General features: G+C 41.3%; 3 protein-coding genes across 28 annotated transcripts in view; 1 reads left to right on the top strand and 2 right to left on the bottom strand.

Moving 5' to 3' along the window:
• Nucleotides 1-9,096: 9,096 nt before the first annotated feature.
• On the bottom strand, nt 9,097-16,608 carry pigo (phosphatidylinositol glycan anchor biosynthesis, class O). 2 transcript variants are annotated; one of them, XM_058057940.1, is made up of 12 exons: nt 16,444-16,608; nt 15,607-16,085; nt 15,357-15,500; nt 15,116-15,239; nt 14,745-14,904; nt 13,972-14,154; nt 13,641-13,865; nt 12,269-13,151; nt 11,959-12,162; nt 11,273-11,457; nt 10,997-11,067; nt 9,097-10,720 (listed from the first exon to the last, which is right to left on the bottom strand). In XM_058057940.1, exons 2-12 carry the CDS (start codon nt 16,082-16,084, stop codon nt 10,591-10,593), a joined length of 2,787 nt encoding a protein of 928 aa, XP_057913923.1. In that variant the 5' UTR covers nt 16,085; nt 16,444-16,608; the 3' UTR covers nt 9,097-10,590. The 2 variants fall into 2 exon arrangements, with proteins under 2 accessions (XP_057913923.1, XP_057913920.1); XM_058057937.1 differs by having other exon boundaries at nt 12,269-13,865.
• A 709-nt stretch (nt 16,609-17,317) lies between these two features.
• On the bottom strand, nt 17,318-20,556 carry stoml2 (stomatin (EPB72)-like 2). Its single transcript, XM_058063792.1, has 10 exons — nt 20,392-20,556; nt 19,987-20,139; nt 19,383-19,482; nt 19,254-19,312; nt 19,058-19,159; nt 18,847-18,981; nt 18,404-18,548; nt 18,190-18,269; nt 17,979-18,107; nt 17,318-17,908 (listed from the first exon to the last, which is right to left on the bottom strand). Exons 1-10 carry the CDS (start codon nt 20,434-20,436, stop codon nt 17,804-17,806), a joined length of 1,053 nt encoding a protein of 350 aa, XP_057919775.1. The 5' UTR covers nt 20,437-20,556; the 3' UTR covers nt 17,318-17,803.
• Nucleotides 20,557-21,224: 668 nt separating this feature from the next.
• The window catches only part of LOC131106493 (protein unc-13 homolog B-like), a 56,052-nt gene continuing 55,667 nt past the window's right edge, over nt 21,225-21,609 (top strand). For all 25 annotated transcript variants that reach the window (XM_058055800.1, XM_058055683.1, XM_058055750.1 and 22 more), the window contains exon 1: nt 21,225-21,481. In XM_058055800.1, the coding sequence (XP_057911783.1) occupies nt 21,460-21,481 (22 nt within the window). In that variant the 5' untranslated portion in view covers nt 21,225-21,459. The remainder of the gene's footprint in view (nt 21,482-21,609) is intronic.

The following is a 21,609-nucleotide window of genomic DNA, read 5'->3' as shown; positions in this document are numbered from 1 at the left end:
GCTGCCTTCCTGCATTAGGTGCACCTGCTGACATCCTGCAATCCCATTAGTCAGAGTCACTGCACGCTTATCATGCTTTCATCCACTTTGACCACATTTTTGAAACTTCCGGACAGAAAAACACAGTATGTATGGTGCTGGTTTAGGTCCAAGTGTGCCATTTTTTCCACATATAATCAGTTGAAAGATACAAATCCAGTGCGTTGAGGCAAAAGTCATATCTCTTTTGCAAATACAAAAGTAAACCACTCCACTATTCCTCTTTTGGTTCTTTTAAAACTCACTAACCGTATTGATCATGCTTCCATCAGGAGTGAGTGGCTGAGGTGAGAGAGCCCGCCAGCGTGTTGTTTTGCTCTCTCATCCTCCCGTGTTGTCTCTTGGCAGCAAACAGCTGCAGCAACAACAACATAAATGTGATGGACTGCTCTTGGTCGTGTCGGTTCCTTCCCTGCACTACGCATGGTTGCGTGTCTCTCGAGTGCATTTGAGACAAACACACCAATTCCACAATGCTGTGACTTCTAAAGGAAATTTCACATGGGCTTCTCAAGATAATCCTGATAAAGCAGCAGGTTAAGGAATATACTGTCACGATCGGGCTTCACCTCCTCGTGACAGCTTTCTTAGTTTTCCTCTTTTCCTCAGTTCCTAGTCCACGCCCTTATTTTGTATTAACTTCCTGTTTGCTCTGTTCTGTTTTACGTTGCTTTCAATTATCTTCTGCACTTGTTTCCCATTATTTGTGTTGCCTATTTAGTTCAGGTGCAACCTCCTTTCTTTGTTGGGTCATTGTTGTTTTTTCTGTTGTATAGAATATAGTATATAGTATATAGTATCAATAATAAATACCTTTTTACCTGCTATTGGGTCCTCATCACTGCATCCTGGGGTCATATGCAAAGCATATATACAACCCTGTCACCAGCCTGACTACTAATAAGATGCAGCTGGAAGAGAAAGGAGCTTCTGCAGCCTTCATTCTAATCCATATGACGTACAAAGTCCTACAGCAGTGGCCACACAGCAAGGAGACCCGGGTTGGATTCCAATGCATCTCTGTGTTGAGTTTCTTCTCCCCGTGCATGTGTGGGTTTTCTCCGGGTACTCCGGTTTCCTCCCACATTCCAAAAACATGCTAGGTTAATTGGCGATTCCAAATTGTCCATAGGTATGAATGTGAGTGTGAATGGTTGTTTGTCTATATGTGCCCTATGATTGGCTGGTGTATCTCGCCCGAAGTTAGCTGGGATAGACTCCAGCATGCTGGTGACCCTCGTGAGGATAAGAAAAATATACAGGATACAGAAAATGGATGGATGTTCTGCAATTTGCTATGGCAATGCATGTCTTTGATTTATTTATAATATACCTGGAAAGCATAAGACTCCGTTTATGCAGAAATTACACACTTGGGATGCAACTTGTGATCAAAAAGGTGCCCATTGGCACAAAATGACCCCACTCCCGCATGATGTGTTTACACCATATCAAGTAGTCTCTACATCGTGCACGACAATAGTACATGCGATGCATTGTCAACACCACTTCCCGCATCTTTGAAGCAGTCTTGGTATTATTTGGTCCTGTGATAAGGATCTACAGAGAGCAGGTGTGACAGACACAATATAAAGAAGAAAGAAGGCCTCGACTGCCTTGCCCCCCATTGCACCCATGCCTGCCACACAAGACTCAGACTGTACAACCATCAGCAGGCCCAAAGCAGGTTTAGTTTCTCTTTAGATGTTTTTATTTTTGTAATCACTTCCTGCTTTGCCATTATCACCCACACCTGTTTCTAATTTCAGTGAGGTCTATTTAGGTCAGGTGTGCGCTCCCTCCTTGTTTGGATCATTGTCCTTTGTTTGTCGTTTGGTTTGCTCAGTTGCCATTTTCCTGCTGCTGCACAGTGAAATTATTATTAAAAAATAAATTTGTACCTGCACTTGGTCGTATCGCAACGCCACCATGGCGTACAATGACAATTATGACACAAGCAGGTCGTTACACTAACTTAATATTGCAACTTTTGCATGGAGGATTAACTAGCAAACACCATTGTCACAGTAGTTGACAATGTGTATTAATGTGTCAAGGCACCCAACCCTTGTCCATTTTTTAGTGTCATCAGTTGGTTAATTAGAAAGCAGTATCAAAGCGCTTTGAGTACCTTGAAGGTAAACAAAGTACTACAGCAGTGAAAGCCCATTAATATCAGATGGCGACAGCACCAATGTATGATGTTGTATGATGCTATACTGTGAGGGAATGATGGTAATGATAATGGTAACCCATAGTGCATTCTGTATCAAACAATAGGAGTATGTCTCATGAGGTACATATTATTTCCATAAATTAAAAATACTATATATAATGCAATACAATGCAATGACTGCAAAATCCTATGAATGTATTTTGAGATTCTGGGGCTTTCAAAGATTTGTTATGTCAAAGTCAATTGTACCTTCTGCATCAGCTGTCTTTTCCTGTTGATTTTCCAGGTTTGCATTTACTGCTCCTGCTTTTATTAAATCAGATGTCTCATACAGCTGTCTTATAAAGAATTTATTGACATTATGTCTGACTGCCTGAGTCCTTTACCTCATAAATCCAGTGCCTTGGCTTTGGAAAAACAGGTAAAATAAAATTAGTGTATTGTCAGGAATCAACTGTAAGTTGGAGGAATGGACCATTCAGGGGGGTCACGGGCATGCCAGCTCTCTTCGGGCGAGAGGCGGTGTGCACCCTGGACTGTCCACCAGTCATATTAACCATTCAGAACAAATTGAGTGAGTGAAGTGAAGTACAATCACTGCTAATAAATGAAATGTCCAAAGTTTCTCGCTGATGTTCAAAGCTAATGTGAACAACTCTCAAATACGAGCTCCTTGGGGAGAGTGAATCCAAATATCAGCTATAAAAAACAATATAATTGTACAGGAAGCCTTGCATGATACATTAGCGAGTAGAGGTTGAAGATAGGAAGACCTGGAAGGGTGTGTGTGTTATTGTTGAGGAGCCAGCCAGATTGCACATTGATCCATTAGTTTAATGTGTTCTTCTCCAACGCTGAGGCCAATCCACCCAATGCCCCGATGCCTGCCTTGCCTCATGCATGTCTCAGTTTTTCTCTCGGTTGCGTTTCAAAACAGACAAGATCACAGAGTATTCAGCAGCTGAGCCTCGCTTATATATAGTGGTTCGTGTATTTCATTATCACATTCTCTCTGCCTCACGATACTCACAGTTCATAAAAGATTCAATATCAGCCTGAGATGCTATAACTGTCTGGCTGTAATGACAAAGTGGACATGAGGTTGAAGTGTATCCTCATACGCTCTTATTCTCACCAACAGTTGTTGACAGCGAGGAGAAGCACATCTGCTGCAACATCAAGCAGCATATGCCTCACAGCTGTCAATGGTGCCGAGAGGTCCGGAGCTCACTGCTTTTCACTGTAAATATGTAAACATAGAACATGAGAGAGAGAAATCACACTTTTCTAGACATGACTGATGATATCCTGTTTCCAGTTCTGCTGGAAAATAGCCATTAAATATGTACATGTGTATGTATTTCACACGGTATCCCGTTTTATCTTCTGAAGCCCTGATTAGATGTACTATAAATACTATAAATGCTTCCATTAATATATCTGTTGAATGAACTGAAGTATTATGAGCTGTGGCTGTAGGAAACCTCCTGATCTATCAGTATTAGTATCGGTGTCAGCTGATTTAACTTGACGCCCAACTCTGAAGGTTCAGGGAATAACGTTTACCAATGTGCTCAACCACAATTCAAAATCAAACTGCACATTTATTTGATTAGATTCCATTGTCTGCTGTGTTTTTATGCACCCATTCCAAGCAATATGTTTAGGCATGGAATATAATACAATACAAATGCCATGAAAATCACTTGTTTGTTTCTGCCTTTTCCTTATTTAAAACACATCTGGACTATGTGTGTGTATGTGTACTCCTTGGCATCACTGAAGATTCCAAGCAGAAAAGTGTTCCCTGAGAGAAGATGCAGGAACAGCTGAGGCTGATTTGGAGGATTAACTGCCAAACAAGCCAAAATATTTGTATTTATTTTTATTTCAGGTTAAATTTTTGCCAGCATGTCTTTCATGGAAGAATTATGCACAACTTGTAGTTGAACAAGACAATGTCAACACTATCCTAGTATGAAATTAGTACATTTCATCATTATCTGTATTCGCGTTTAAAGAAAATGCTCATTATGTATTCACTCTTTATGCTCTTTGATTGGCCAGTCACACACAACGACTCCTCTCTCGAGACTGACTTTGCAAGTGGCAGACACAGAGGACCTCAGAATTGCCTCACTCATGTACAGGTTATTGTGTGTAGCTGCTCTACAGGAATCCACAAAGGGTCAAATAGTGAGAAAAAAGTAGTGGCTTATACACCAGAATTTACTGTAAAAACAAATCCTAAAAGCCTGAATTTTTTTAAAATGTAAGGACAGTGTGTGGACAGACTGGGAGCAAAATTGTCTCATCGGATTAAATCGATACAGTCAGACAAGCTGAGGTCTCCCACACGTTTGCAAAGCTCAAACAACTATGAAAAGTAACACTGAAATCCTCTTTGATTCACACCAACATGTCAGCGTTAATAATTCTACTTCACGCTCTAAAAGCTCACAAACAATCTTCACTTGGAAGACTTCAACTTATCGGTTTCTGTTCGGCGCAAGGTAATACAGTAGGTCTGTTTTATAACAAGGTGATGTTTACATCATACTTGCTATCATCACAATAATAAAAACAGAAAAACATGAGACAAAAATACCAAATTCTTGCCAGTGAAGTCTCAGGAGAGAACTCGCAGTGACCATAAGAGTGTGAGTTGGGTGGTGGATGAGCATGCAAAGACCGGGTGTTACAGTCCATCTGTGTTTACCCTCTGCAGCATCATCATCATCATCATCATCATCACACAGCCAAAGCATCCAGCTTTGGTCTTGGCATTGGTTTAATGTCTTTTGAAATCAGGTATCAGCTTTGTTTCACGTGTTTACTTCCAAAGACAGAACACAGTGGAACCTCACACATTCAGTTTTGAAAAATAGTTATGAAGGTCACAAAAAAATCCAAAGCCCAAATTGCTTTCATGCTTCAGTTTTGATCATTAAGATTAATATGACATTCTGTATGTGATTTATAAGCACCAGTGTACTGATGCTTCATGATTTGCTGAGCACAAGTTCAAACTCTTTGAACAGAAGCATCCTTCACAACTTGAATGCCCATCGATAAGAATAAAGGCGGAGGTCTGTACTCTATTGATGGCCAAATGTCTGAAAGCTGCACCCTTGCCCTAAGCTCTACAAGAACAGACAGAAATAATTTATGGGCCCATCGATGATTCAGAGCCACTTCAAAATGGGGTGTTTTTCATCCTCAAGGTTTCAGCACTAAGCCCCTTCCTAAAAGCTCTCTTTTTCCTGTGTTGCTGCTCTGTGGGAATGGAGGTAGCATCAGTGTATCACTATTGTCATTATTCAACACACATTATTCATCGTACTGTACACTCCAGGGGTGGTGGGCTTCCCTGGGATATACCAGAAGACGTCAGCAATTTGAAAAACAATAAATACCACCATCTTTTTCAAACCTGCCAAGCTAGGGTCGATTTTAACGATTGATTTTGACAAATAAACATTATCACACTAACTTGCTGGAAGAACAAACTATGCCTTACTATGATTATGTGCTCATGGTTAGACACTCTATTTCTCTAAAAAAAAATGGGTTTTGATGAACCTAAAAGATGTTCTTGCACCTGATGATGCTTTTGTTCTGTCCTTTAGGGGGATACATGTAGTAGACTGCTTTGGGTTTGTATCAACTGTCTTCTTCTGAACACAATAAATATGAGAAGTTATTTTTTCTTTCTACTGGTGCTAAAGAACATTTTCCACAACAATTTGGTATCAGAAGTGGGATTTCTCATTTTTTCGTTTGTTTTAATTTGTTATTTGGGTTTTATTGGATTGTGGGCTTCTGACACCGATTTTAATGGTCCAACACAGATTCTAAAAGTATTTTTTAATGGGAAAATTAATTGGGAAACAGGTCACAGTTCCACATAATACAATTAAAGATGGAGATCTGGAAGACTGGATGAAAGCGCACACAATTTAAACTACTAGGGAACATAATATCCTGATTAAGTGGGTGGTTCTGTTTGAAAGCAGTAGAAACAGAAAAACTTTTTGGTCCTAGAATTACTAACAATCCTGATTTGGATCAGCACCAAATTGTACATCTTCATAGATGGATACCTACTTCCTTGAGACAATTGAGACAACAGCTGCAACTAGTCTCGAGAAAAATCATGTATCATTTTTTATGTATGAACATTGTGCATATGTTAACTGCGGTGTGTTCTATTTGATTTTTAAAAAAGGTCTTGCAAAATTGCAATTATATGAGTAAAGCTGTCTGTGACCATTTGTGCTATAATAACTTCAGACCAGAATAGTGACATCAATCAAGTGTGCTCCTCTAATGCAATTGTGGAAAGTAGATTGAGATAAATATTTATGCGCCACATCCACAGATCAATTGTGTGATTTGTTTAGGACGCAAATGTGTCTGCACAGCCTCAGTAGAATGGTGATGCGTGCAAGTCGGAAACAATTTAACATTATTTCCCTAGAATAACATGGCAGTTAACCTTGCATTATCATTCTTTTTGGGTCGCGTTGCCGTCTAGAAATGGCCACTTTGGCTTTTAACTCGCTTTATGTGCTTGCTGTTAACAATGGCCAGACAGAATAGTGAAGCCCTTTCAGTTTGGCTGCTGATTTACGTATTGACATTAGTGGCATGAGAGCCAGGGATGTATGAATTTGTCGTACTCTTGTATGCTTCCCTGCTTTCCATTTACTGTATTTTGTTGCATTTCACTGGTTTCAGTTTCAAGTTTAGTCTGTACAGTACAGGTAAATAAATATTAGAAGTTTCTCAATCGTATTTCAATTTGAGAGAAAGACCCATTTCACGAAATAGAAAGCAGGAAGTGAACAAATGTAACAGTTACTTATTGTAAAAGTGCCAAATGGAGGGGTAGGATTTAATAAGCTTTGCTTCTTCCTACTTCTTTTGGACATGTGGAACTGTGAACTGATTATGTGATGCATTCAATTGTAATCTGATGCATGTTCAAATGAAATAAAACCATTATCATTACCACATCCGTACTGGCAAAAAAGTACAAACGATATGAAGCAAAACTGGAGGCTTGCAGTGCGCACACCGCACACTATCTGGTTGTACAGGGAACAGCCTGTCAGTGTTCAGACCACACGCCGCACTTGGCATCAAAATGGTCTGCATGGCTGTTGTCCCAAAAGAAAACCTCTTCTAAAGATGATACACAAGAAAGCCAGCAAAATGTTTGCTAAAGCCAAGCAGACTAAGGACATGGATTACAGGAACTACGTCCTGTGGGCTCATGAGACCACTTAGTTCAGATGTGCAATTTGGCGAGGAATACAAAGTGTGTCTTGTTTACAGTCGAGAATGGTGATGGGATGCATGAGTTTCAGTTTGTATCCTCAAACTGAAGGTGGAGGACTCATTTTTGGCTATGCAAGCTGTACACTGACTACTTTACATTGTAACATTTCAGTGTCGTTTCAGTCTTCATTCATTCATTAATTTTGTACCGCTTTTTCTCAGGAGGGTCGTAGGGGTGCTGGAGCCTATCCCAGCTGTTGTCGGGTGAGAGGCGGGGTACACCCTGGACTGGTGGTCAGCCAATCACAGGGCACATATAGACAAACAACCATTCACACTCTCATTCATACCTATGGACAATTTGGAGTCGCCAATTAACCTAGCATGTTTTTGGAATGTGGGAGGAAACCGGAGTACCCGGAGAGAACCCACGCATGCATGAGGAGAACATGCAAACTCCACACAGAGATGGCCAATGGTGGAATTTTCAAATTCACTACTTCCTGTCAAAAACCCAGGGTTCCTTTCTAATGCAACATGTGCAGAACATAACTCAATATTCCTTTTGATGGGGATATCCCAATAGGCGTATGTATACATGACCCAACATTCAGGTTAGAAAACGAGTAAACAGGGGTAATCAGGTTTTTAAAAACCGAAATATGAGCATATTTGGGTTTTTCAAAAGGGTTATTGGTGTTTACATGGCAGTGCGCAACCAGGTCATTGCTAATATTCCGGTTATGGTCGGGTTATTTGAGTGCATGTAAACGTAGCAAAAGATTCTCGTAGCTCGAACCTCCATGCCACGTGCAGCCATCATTCTAGTCAATTTGCTAGTCAGCTGTTTGTTCGACTCCGTGCCATCGAGCCTGCAGCAGAGCGATGTGTATTATTTTTGTAAACATAGTAGCAGAGCTTGGGGGAGGAGAGAGAGCTTCTCTGGCTTACAACCCTGCCCATATAAGGAAGGCAGCTCCTCTGTGACGTCATAAAGGGACAGTTTTACCACGCCTTTTGAAACAGAGCGTTTTGAGCCATCCCAAACTTCTTTCAGGGCTCACTTCCAAATGCACAAACCTCATTATCTGAAACTTTGGCATCGTTTAACACGAGAATACAACATTCTAACGACATGTATAGGTCAGAAAAGTGCAAAAAGCAGAATAGATTCCCTTTCATGAAGAACTTATCTTAAGAGGCCCGAGGCCTTGAGATGAAAATTGCCTTCAATGTTGCACACTTGGGAAGTTTTCCAGGAATATTTAGTTAGATTCCATTATTAGGGTATTTATTGCCTTACTTGATGGTACAGACAGACATGGGTAATTTCACACTAGTAGTCACTGAAGATTTCCAGCAGATTTTCACTGTTGCTAATGTGTATAAGTGCAACGTTACGAAGCTTAGTGTTATGGGAATTGGAAATGTGGAAATCACTTGTGAATAATGAATGAAGCACATTGACTGATGGGCTGTAAAACACCCATCTCCTCCATCATCTACTTTGATCAATAAACATGATGTACTTTTTTTTAAGCACCTTAAATATAAATAGTGAAAGTAAATAAAGCTGAATTTGAAACACGGAACACCGTAAAGTCCTTAAAGTACTTTATTTGCATGAAGAAGACGTGTTTAAAAAAAAACATTTTAGTTATTTATATATTCATTATTTCCCCCCAAAACAAACAAAATTAGTTGAATCATCAGTTGGGCTGAAGTCACCACAGCACACATTCATCACATTCATTCAGTTGCAGAGTCGTTCCAACCTGAGGTCCACATCCCTTCAATATTGTGCATTAGCTTAATGAACTTCAGCAGCAAACTAACACATGGTGCCCTGGACACCGATTCACATCCTGTAGAAAATACATTAAGTGGACTCAATGACCCATAATGACATAATTACAAAAAAAACGACCTTCATTAAGACATATGTTTAATTGGAAATTAGAGAACCATTTGTGTTTAATTAAATACTAAATCATAAATAGACAGATAAAGATCAATCAAATACCCCTATTAAAAAACAGCAGATTAATTGTCCACACACAATCAAAAACACCATAATACCTGTTAAGTATCAACTGGCAGTGATCAGATCATCATCTTGAAAATAAAAAAAAATACAAATATGTGAGCTTTCTCCAAGATGACCACAAATAAGGATGGCCTATAGAAGCTTCAGACACTTGTGGCTCATAAATGACACACTCCATGTACTGTATATATGCTGTAACGGCTCAATAATTGCAAATCACTTCATTTACAGTCAAACCTCATTTATGGATACTATAGTTTTCGTATGATTCAGCTTTGTAAAATCTGTTGTCTCGGTTTCCGTACAGTATTGTAGGTAAGAAACTGATCTGTCTACCCTGTACTGTGTTGTTCCATGAAATCAGGTGCCCACTGCTTGCTTACTGCATTTATTTTTTAGCTGTCTTTGTGCGAGAGGCGGGGTACACCCTGGACTGGTCGCCAGCCAATCACAGGGCACATATAGACAAACAAGCATTCACACTCATATTCATACCTATAACCTAGCATGTTTTTGGAATGTGGGAGGAAACCGGAGTACCCGGAGAACCCCAATATCCTGACTGTGACCTAAAGGCTAACCACTCGTCCACCGTGCAGCCTATTCAAATGCTCCAAACACTAAAATGATCCCAAATCAAAAACACACAAATAGCACAAAACATATGCAACAGTAAAATACTGCACTCATATATTTTTTTTAATCCTGCAGAAATGGTTTTGTGTTTTTGAGTTTTGGGTATTTCTGTGTTGTGAGCGTTTGGACATTTGTCCCTGTCAGCCATCATGAAAGAAACATTCAGAGTGTGATAACTGTGGTTTGCAAGATAATTGCCCCGACCCTCCCAAAAATGACCCAAAACTCAAGATGTGACATGTCTGGTAGAAAACGAAGCAGGCTTATCCCACTATTGAGGCTTCAGTGTCAAAGCTCGATATGAAAAAAGTGAGGCGTCCTCGAAGGATGCCTAACCAGAATGGGTCCTTTCCCCTTGGGGCAGTGTGCTCTAGTGGGTTACACTGGTAGAGCAACTACGTGGTTGTCGCTACCTGGATGTATCAGAGATGAGTCTTTTGAACCAACGTCCAACTGCCAGGTCGACTCTCAGCACTAATAAGACTCCGAGCAGCAAAAACATGCAGCTCATCAGGAACCCTGAAGCCTCAAACATCAACCTGGAAGAAGAGAAAACCAACATAAGATCAGCACATCAGTAATGTCACTCTCTGGAAAGTGTATTAAGTGGTAATTTTCTCATTTCAGATACATGTAAGTACCAACATATGTATTGCAGGAGGCCATTAGTGCAAAGCACAGGTCCACACGCTAATGTGTGCACAGTGGAAACCTGTGTACTGTAAGTGCCGGGCATTTTCCACCAATTCCATATCCTGAAAAGCCTTTGCAACCAGTGAGTCTGTGTGAGTGGGAAATTGTAGTCGGCCACTTACTTGGGTGCAAAAACCTTCCACACCATTAGGTGTCTCCTGAGGATAGCAGCTCCACACACTGAAGCAAAGACCTGGAAAGAAAACACATTTACTGACAGTAATGTAAATGACAAAAACAGATAAATTTGAACACCACCAAACAATCCTACTGAAAAATCAGCCCATTTTCCAACGTGTTCCTTAACTCTCACTGAGTGTGGGGAAATCTAGTCATGAAGATTCATGTTTTATTATTTCTAAATCTTTCAGTGTCCATTGATGATAATATAGTGGTACCTGTGCTCCTTGAATAAGGATGTAGCGCACTGAGAGTTGCAGAAGAGCTGAGGTGAAAAGCTGAGGACTCTCCCTCAGTCTCATCTCCATCACAGCATCTTCTCCACCGTCCTGACTTGCTTTTCCTCCCCTATTTCCACGGACCTCGCACACCAACGGCCAGAACAGCAGCAACGGACACCCCACTATGGCACAAAGTGAGGTGTCAACAGTTTGCACATTTTTTACAGTGTGGAAATTTGTCTTATGTTAATGTTTTTTATGCTTGTGTTTGGAATTTTGTTATATATGTTCACAACCTAATGAGATGCATTAATAATCATTTTCTACACCATTGAAAGCTATCATAAAGCAGATACTCTAAGTCTGTGAGGCATAGTTCAGGCTTAAGCATGCATTGTGTCACGGGCAACAATGGCAATTGAAGAGAGAAGGGGAGGGTTCTGGACATCAAACATTGATCCAAAATGGGAAGAGAACGTCAACATCATGCGTGCAGGAAGGTTTTATGGTGGGGTGAAAAAGACATTTTTATCGGCGTATCAATTACTTTATTGCTTTATTATCGTCCCTGCGTAAAAGTGGGGACCTTGGGTATATAGAAAAACAATGTCATGTATCTTAAAGCGAGTAAATCTATTTGTTCTCTCTATGATAAACCTAAATTAGTCTGCACTAGAGTGTACCTGCAAAGAGAATGTGAGAGGCAAACGTGTTGAGTGTAACCAGTGAGGCAGGCAGTATGGTGCCTGTGTGACCATCAGGGAATCCCACAAAGGCTGCCCCCCACTGGATGGAGGAGAATGTGGGCAGGTGACCTGTTGCATGGAAAAACTGGTTGGCTGCCAAGGACCACAGCACAATGGGAGTCCAGGCCACATTGAACCCACCTGAGGGAAACATTGAAAGGAAGTGTCATATTTACTTTATCTCCGCCAGTGATACACAAAGAGGTGGCTGGCAAGCCAGCAAACTAAATTATTTTGAGGATCTCACCAGAATATACTCCCTGCAGGCCACACAGCGTTGTGGAGGAGGCGTGAATGTTCAGCAGAGCCCCCATTTCCAACAGCAGCAGGAGAAAAGACAGAGCCATGCCCTCTGGGTGTAGCTGCAGCAGACCCAATCCCAGCAGCCCACAGAACAGAATCAGTGGAGCAGAGTAGACCGTTCCTAGGCCATAAGCCTCCACAGCAGGTCTGTTGTCCTCCTCACCGCTTCCACTTGCCTCTCCGTCGTCAAGGGAGCGCCGCATACGCTGATATATTTGTGGGATGAGGTGGTGCAGCTCAGCTTGGGGGCTGATACCGGTGCTAGCACGGTAGCGTGGAGGTGGCAAAGGCAAACTCTTAGCCAAACTCGCAGCCCTGGTTTTTACAAACACAGTGAGTGGATCCAGCCAAATTAGTGCCAGTCCCAGTCCAAGGAGACAGAAGGCAGCTCTGGGGAGAGCTAGCTGGGCTAGTCTGATGAGCTCTGCCAGATTCCTGAAGCTGTCCTCCGAGGAGGCACTGACTGCCCAATGGAGCCCCAGACACACAGACAGCAGGGGTAAGATCCAGTGAGCTGTGAATACCGTTCCACCTGAAGAGTTAAGGTTTCCGTAGTGGCGGAGGCACCGTCTCAGTAGATGCGTCCACACAACCAGGGAGAGTACTGACAGGACGTAGTAAATGTTCTTCAGTTGATTGTCCTGCACCCGGGAGAGAGAAGAAAGGAAGGGTGATGGCTGACAAGCACCCTGCTCCTCCCGACAGCCATGGAAGAAGAGGGAGAGGTAGAGGCTCCCAACTAGGAGCGCTAAGGAGGCGAACAGTGTGATGGTTTCTTTCCTCACAGTGGATGTGGAAGAAGCAGGTGATGGCAGCAGCCCTACAGGCTTCAAAGGTTCATGGTTGGGGGGCAGGAGGAGGCCATCCCAGTTGAGACGGAGGGGAACATATAGAGCCAGAGAGAAGACCAAGAAAGTTACTACCCGGCCTTCGGCAATAACGTAGCTGTCAGAAAGCAGGGAGGCACAGCGAAGGAATGTGATCAACAGAGGGGGGGTTAGGAGGTAACGCGCAGTACACCATATTGCACTTTTTGCGTATTTTGTTCCATTCTTAACTACGACAGCTGTCTTGGACTGATGAGCCTTCCACAGGAAGAGGAGCTCCGAGGTGAAGGCGGTAGCAGCCAGGCACCACGTTAACTCCATGTAGCCCGATGACAGCAGCTGACCAGCAGCCACGCAAACCCCAACAGCCAACGCTGTGACAACCGCGGCCTTTAGTCTAAAATTATTCTCCCTGATCAGCGCAAGCGATTGCTCAGACACCGTGAAACACATCAGACAGGCAAGTGCCAAGATGATTAAACCGGCCACCATTTTAAGCGGGTTGAAGCGGGCCCAGGTGGCTCTGCATGTGTCTCTGACGGAGGTGAGGTAGGCCTGCAAGGCGACTGCCAGCTCAGACGAGGATGCGTGACCCTCTCTGACCAGTGTGAGGTACTTTGAAGAGAGGCTTGCAAACTGATCCTTAAGGCGAGTTAGACTCTCTGGTGCGATGTCTTTGGCCATAATAGAGTAGGTCTCCAAGAAGCGGTTCACCTTTAGATGAAAAAAATCACATCACTAAAACATACAATATTAAGTACACACACACACACACAAACATGAATGAATACACTTTATTAATCCTTGCAGTGCAACAAACCTGTTTTGTATTGATCCACAGTGCCTCCAGCTGGTTGAGACCTCCAACTGCATCTTGTACATGACCATGCAAGGGAAACAAAGGTAGGAGAACCTGTCCCACACTACTGTATGGGATAGGCACTCCTAGCAACAAGGCCAGGGTAGGAACCAAGTCCGTCTGGGGAACCACATCTGGTTCTCTCTGCAGATAGTGACATAACACAAGTGAAACTTTATGAGCAAATGTGCTGTTTTTTGCAATTCTGCTCATAATTTAAATACTTTGGTGTAAATATTTCTACAAAAATGAAAAATGTCAGTTTATTTTTGTGTTTAACACAGCAGATGCCTGATATTTTCCCCCCTTACTTGTCTTTGGGGCAAACAATGTGCACTAATGAAGCAAGCAGCTTTGCATAGTGTGTCCTGTGATGCTCTGCTGAAAAAGCAATTCATTACGGAAATTAGTGCCGGATTTGAGGACTTTAGTTGGAGGTTTTTTTTAATTTCTGAAAATGGAAGGACAACCTACCAACATCCTTCTATTGCGCATAACAGAAGTGTGCGCTGTGTCGTTACTTCATAAAAGAGATTGTTTTGGATCTGAACAAACAAAATAGCTACTCTGACACACTTATTTTGAAAGTTTCAAGTTCAAGACGTTTTTGAGGGTTGCATAATCCTTGATACAGGTCTTGTACTGTAAACAATTATCCAAGGGTACCTACATAAGTTTTTTAGCCAGCAAGTGAATATATATACTGTATGACTACACCAAACATGTCTACAGACCTTTGATGGGGGTCCAGGAAAGATGGGAAAAGGACTATATAGGAAGATAGCGGCATCAGTCTCCTTCTGACTTTCTCCTCCATGATCACCAGTGTCTGTCATCCCATGATCTCCCATCACCACCAAGAGTGTGTCATTCTGTAGACGGTCGATCACAGACCTCAAAGACAAAGATGACCATGTTGATTTTACGGGTTTTAATAGGGGGGTTGAAAAACATTATAAAAACCCTGAGCAGCCACTTTATGATGTGCACCCATGGAACATCCGCCACCCCTCCAGTACTTGTAGGGTATACTTAATTCTGCTGAATGAAAGTATATATATGTAGCAAACATGCATACTAACAATACTAGTGCACTGTAGCATACCTGATTACTCCATCCATTTGGGTGAGTTTCTCAGCCATCGCAGGGTGGTCAGGGCCAAACCTGTGACCACAGTGGTCCACCCCAAGAAAATGAGCAATTAGGACATCCCAGTCGTCACCCACCACTGTTAAAGTCCACAAAGTGACAAATGGAAGCAACACATATACACAAAACAACAGATTATTATTTTTTGTTAGGACTCTCGTCGGCGGTAAATGTTTCCAGTCAAAAATATACATACTGGTTGTGTAGAGGTGCTGGAGAATCCCATTGTCCACAGTGTGTAGGTCTTTGACGTTAAAAGAAGGGAAGGGCAAAGAACGGTGGAATTTTTGGGGGAAAAGACTATCCCAAGTGTCATCACCCATGAACACCACTCGTTTGCCTGTGGAAGAAGATGCACAAAACGTTTTACTTTTTACAAAACTAAATATATACCATTTAATGCAGGATGTACGTTTTAACTTGTTCCGCATTATGTGAGGACTTACCGACTTGACCAAGTTGGTGAATGAGGTTGTCCTCCAAGATGGCACTGGAAGCAAAGTTATTACCAATATCCACAAAGGTGGGTAATGATCCAGTGGTAAAGCCCTTGATCCTCTGCATGGTGGTGGTAGGTGGGTCAGCACGAAAGGGGTAAAGGCGGCACTGGGACGGCCTGGATGAGGCTGTCTCCTCAAACACAGGCAGTTTGTTCTCAAACGGCCGGGGCTGAGTATTGTTATGGTCAAATCGGGCAAAGTCTATCTTCAGAGCATCCACGATGAGGAGGACAACCCTGCGGAACCTTGGTTGTACCCCACAAAAGTCTCTCGACTCTCGCTGAGGTTCCAGTACATCTCCACAAGTGCTGGTCCGGTTCACCTCCAGGCGAACCAACAGGAAGCCACTGACGAACAGGTAAAGTCCCACAAAATACACTGCACACACCCAGAGGAGCAGGGACAGTAGTGGGAGCCCATTCATCCTAAAAAATGACAACTGGGAATTAAATGAGCAATAAATAAACCAGTAGAAAGTAGATGCTTCTTATAAGACATAAAAAGGCATTTAAAAAGATCAAAATATACTAGAAGAAGAAGAACATATTTAAAGACAAAGTTTTTGGCTATTACTAGTTATTATTATTTTATTACATTATGTCTATTTTCTGTTGTCATAGTTTTACTAATACGAGCTGCGCGCCGCAATTTCGACAACAGCATTAGAAGTCATGATGCTACCCTTAACTACGTACGTCAGGTTCTATTTAAAATAATACAAGTACACTATCTCATATGCATCAGTTAGCCACGGCTAGCTAGCCTCGGTCTTCCCACACTGACCTTGTAGGAGTCCTTCTCCCCTCCTCGCTCGGCCGGGGGTGGACTTAATTGTGGTTATGTTAACACAGGGGGGCTCCAGTTGTCTCAGGTAAACGCACTACGACGAAACGGCACCCTTTGCTTCATTGGGACACCAGTCAGGACGGACTGGAGTTGACAGTATGTAGGAACCTTAATGCGCATAGAACCAATAGCGGAAGTTCTCTCCGGACATTTTTACATGTGGCACTGTAATTGCTGTAAATTTGCCCTTTCTTTTTTCTCGCAGGTCACTGTTTTTTTCTCGTAAATGTTGTTTTAATTATGAAAATCCAGAAAGCAACTAAAATTGTTTTTATTTTTAATATTAATGACATTGTGTATCTTTGAATGGCTGAAGCGAACAGCGCTTACTATGTGCCTGTGAGGTAAAATAAAGGGATCATCTACAAATCTCACTGACAAGTTCATTCATTTTCTCTATGGAGCGTTTTGTTGATTTTCGCGTCACCAGGTTTGCTCCACCCTTCTCGTTTAAATGTAAAAATTATGGCTCAGTTAAACCGTTTTACAATTTTTTTTACACTACACGTTTGCATAATTTCCCCATTATAAAATAGTAATGTCAACATTATAAAAAACACAGGAAATTAACAAAAGATCAATAGACATGCAGAAGCGGTAGGAGTGTCCGGCTTCTACCTACTCCTTTTAGGTCATGATAAATTCAAATCATATAAAAGTTGTTACTTGCTGTGTTTTATGTTTTAAAAGCTAGGCCACCTAGGCATATTGGTATTCAGGATTTCCAGTCTAGCACAACACAATTTCAATTATTTACTCCTCACATGTTCAGAGGAAACATAATTTGACCACAAAAGCACAGATTTCTTTCAAATTTAATAAATACAACTCATGATACTAAGTAAGCACTGAATACAAATTTGAGGGAGAGGTACAGAGATCTTATGTTCCAACTACAAAGGAAGAAAAATATTTCTGAATGAAAGTGTTCAACTCTTCCACACTTTTTAAGACAGTATTCTTTTTAATACATTTACTACACTTTGAATTCTCCCAAATTCATCGAGAAATGTGGCAACTCAAAGCTGCTACAGTTGAATTGCCTCTTTTACTGTACTTTTATTTCTACAATTACGTGAATAGAAAGGTAAAGATCCTGTCTGAGTAAACTAAATTACATTTTTACACTGATAAACGCAATAGTATATCAATCAACCTGCAATAAGTGATAGTTATGACCTGCCAAACAAGAGTCAGAAATCTCACTCCAGAAGCACGGAACAAGACAAAGAGTTTCTGATTTACTCCTCTTGTGCTGCATCATGTTGTGGTTTGACTTTATTCATTGTGCCCTCTTCTACTGAGATGATTCTGGTTGATTGACATCTTCGCTTTCCTCTTCTACCTCTCTTGGTTGGACCTTCGGGCTTGTCTTAGACAATCTACTGTAAATGGTCATGGCCTGTAGACAGGAACACATGGAATTTATATGAAGTTGCATACAAGAGTCTCTTCTATGTACATGCACGTACCTGTGTGACCATGCTGCTAATGTCCCCAGTATTAGACGGGAGAAGAACAGTGTTGGATTCTTTGGCAAGGTTGGAAAATGCAGACACGTACTGTTCAGCCACGCTTAGTGATGCAGCAGCATTTCCATTCTGCACAGTAAAGTTTCAAATTGAATCGCTCCCATTAAAAATATGCTGTGGTGTTGTAATAGCAAATACATATATTCTTAACCTGCTCAGTCAGAGCGTCAGACAGCAGGCGGATGGCCTTGGATTTGGCTTCAGCTTTGGCTAAGACTGCTTGGGCTTCACCTGGAGATATAACAGTGGTCAGTAACGGACTGGCTTGTGTCCCCCCTTGGGTAGACGTGGGTGATGTTGTAATGTGTCATTTCTGCTGTACAGTACAAACACTACCACAATTAAATTGGATGTAATGTACCTACCAGCCGCTTTATTGATCTGTTCTGCCTTTTCACCCTCAGACGCAAGAATTTGAGCTTGTTTACGGCCCTCTGCGACATTAATGGCTGCTTCCCTCGTCCCTTCAGACTCCAGCACAGTGGCCCTTTTCTTACGTTCAGCCTCCACCTATACAGATGATTGTTTCAGCATTGACTGTACAAACTTGGTATGTGGAGCAAAGAAACATTTATAGATAGAGTCACTGAAACACAAGGGAAACTAGAAATGCTTTTAATAGCTAGTCAAGTCGTTGTGGTTGCTCACGTTCAGAAAAACACTGTCCCTTGCGTTTTGGTAGAGAACTGGAAGTCATGAGCTCAGCCTAACTCTTACCTCATGAAGCTCACATCACCACAAAGCTAAAACCAAATTATTTTGCAAGTAACACAGAAATTATTTTCCTTCGTAATTCGCGACACCTCACCTGCATTTGCATAGACTCCTTCACCCGAGGTGGAACGTGTATATCTTTAATTTCATATCGCAAGCACCGGATGCCCCATTCATCTGAAGCTTGGTTAATGGAGTGCACAATGTTGGAATTCAGGGACTCTCTTTCCTTTGAAGGAAACAAGAAAATATTGTTTATATTGTACTGTTTATTGAAGGAAAATAGAAAAAAAGTATGTCATTACCCTGAACACTTTGTCTAGTGTGAGTTTTCCCAATTCAGAACGCATGGTCGTCTGTGCCAGCTGTGTAACAGCATATTCAGGATCCTCCACACCATAACTGGCCTTGCAACAATCATAGTGGAGAGTGGGAAATACATATAAAACTAACATACAATGTATCATAATGTAACAGGAAAATTAAATTATGACATCTTACTTTGAAAGGGTCCAAGATTCGTAAATACAACACTCCATCAATCTGTAGAGTTACATTATCTGCAAAAAACACATTCACTTTAATGAAGTGGAATAAAATGATATAGAAGATAAAAGGTATTTACCCTACCTAAAGATACTGCAGACTGCTCGGGGACATCGATGACAATCTCTTTGAGACTTTGCACATAGCGGATCCGGTCAAGTAATGGTATGAGGAAATTTAACCCCTAGAAAAAGAAAATCAAGAGAGTTTTAAATACATACAATTTGTAGTATGTTTTGATTTCATGTACCAGTAATCCTGGATATGGATGAGCTGAGGATGTTCCACAAGTGGCAGTAGCATAAGAGGTTTGGCAATTTAAAAAGCAATTCTACTGTAATGTCAGTATTATTATGATATAAATATTATAATGATGACAATATGTCAACATAAAGTCAGATTTTCATAGATGTCAACAGGCACTTATTAATAATAATAAGAGATGGAGGACAACATAAGCGGCACAGACTTAAACTAGTATTGCTTCATTAAAATTCTACTATGCACACTTACAATATCCATCCATCTTTAATGTTGCTTATCCTCACTGGGGTCGTGAGGGTATGCTGGAGCCTATCCCAGCTTACATTATTGCCATTGATGTCAGTCAAACCACACCAAACAACATCTTGGTTCTGCCCCAAGTTTCTTCCCCCAAGTAAATGAACACAAATGATGTGAATAGTACCGGTTCTAAGATGCGATGAAAGCGCCCCATCCTCTCCACCACCCATGCTTCCTGCTGGGGTACGAACAGGACCACAGTGTTCATGGGCAGACTGGACGCCCATCGCTGCTGGACTGGGGTCACCCACAACCTCGGCGCTGTTCGTTGTGTTTGCTAGAGAACATACACTGTATTGCATTATTTATATTTAATCAATATCACACACAGTACAGCAACACGCTCCAACTGACTACACAAGTGCCCATTAAATAAGTACATTTTTAAACATAAATACTCAAATTGTACTTCACAATTTGGAAGTGAGTAAACGAAGGAAGGAAGAGAAGTCTCCTAGATATCAATCAATGAGCCCACATGATTGAGCACGTTTTCACTAAGTAAGGAATTATTATGATTTAAATGTACCTGAAGAAGCGCCCCACCGGTGCGAAAGAGTGCTCGAAACATCATAAAAACTAAGGAGGAATGATTGTAATGAAAAAATCCGTTCCTTAAATTAAACTACACTCCCATCAATGGAAACTCCGAACTGCACTGTGACCCTTACCTACCAGGAAATGAAAGTTACATCTGTGGTGCACCGGCGAGAAAAGTCCGCCACTAAAGGCAACAAGGTGATGACACTTTCGGTTCCGTTACGCCACTAACAAAAATAGTAAAACTACATTTGCGAAACGTATGATTCGAAACGAATCATAATTGAATATAGTAATGGCTTAGTTTATATCGGGCATAATAAAGTTACATTGATATACTGTGGTTGTACAAATTAAATATTAACTTGTAAAAAGTATTTGTTTGTAAAATGTAAAACCGGAGATTAACATTAATCAGAAATGTATTTATATGCAATGACAGTAAAAAGTCAGTTATTTGATGGTATGGTAGATTATTTCGGTTCAAAATAGTATCCTATAAAATACACCGAGTGGCGCCATTGAGTTTGTTTTTACTCCTCTGACTTGCCATACTTACTGAAAGTTAGTTTTCATTTTTTTTATCGTTCTGGGTAATATTGAAAGTGATATCAAAAGTGAGGGTTGAATAGGGCGTGTCGACACAAATACAGATTTATTTTTACTTCACCTGTTTCTTTCCCCAAGCCATCCCTTCCAATGATTGGTCAGATTTATTTGTTCGACCACGCCTTTTTTTTGTAAATCCTATGGTGTTATTGACTAAATCAGATGTCAATCACAGAGGTTTATTCCTTAGTCCCCTCCCTCCGTGCACTCAGGTTGACAGCAGGCTGAAAAGCTTTTATGGGAGTTCAATCATGGCGTGTCCGTGTCCGGAGGTTCTTTACCCCAATCCAGCATCAGGAAACTAGCTTTAATTTTCCAATAGGAATTGCGTCATCGATTATTATGGTGGTTATTTAGAGCAAACCATGTTACCACACTTGTTCAATTCAGGTCAATACGCTTTCCAAAGTGATTGAAACTACTGGGTTGTTGCTGGAAGCGCCTTGCCATGTCTTTACTGTGTGTCAGAGGTACGTTTGTGTTCATTTTATTTCTTTAACTGGTTTAAGTGCAGGATTATGTTATAGTTTTGCAATCATGTACATATGCTTGTTGGTTGAAGTTAGTCTTACTGCTAAACATGTTTTGTAGAAATATT

This window comes from Doryrhamphus excisus, chromosome 2 (genome assembly GCF_030265055.1).
Source record: "Doryrhamphus excisus isolate RoL2022-K1 chromosome 2, RoL_Dexc_1.0, whole genome shotgun sequence".
Lineage (NCBI taxonomy): Eukaryota > Metazoa > Chordata > Actinopteri > Syngnathiformes > Syngnathidae > Doryrhamphus > Doryrhamphus excisus.
The sequence above is the reverse complement of the archived record's forward strand: the minus strand, read 5'-3'. Positions and strand labels throughout refer to the sequence as shown.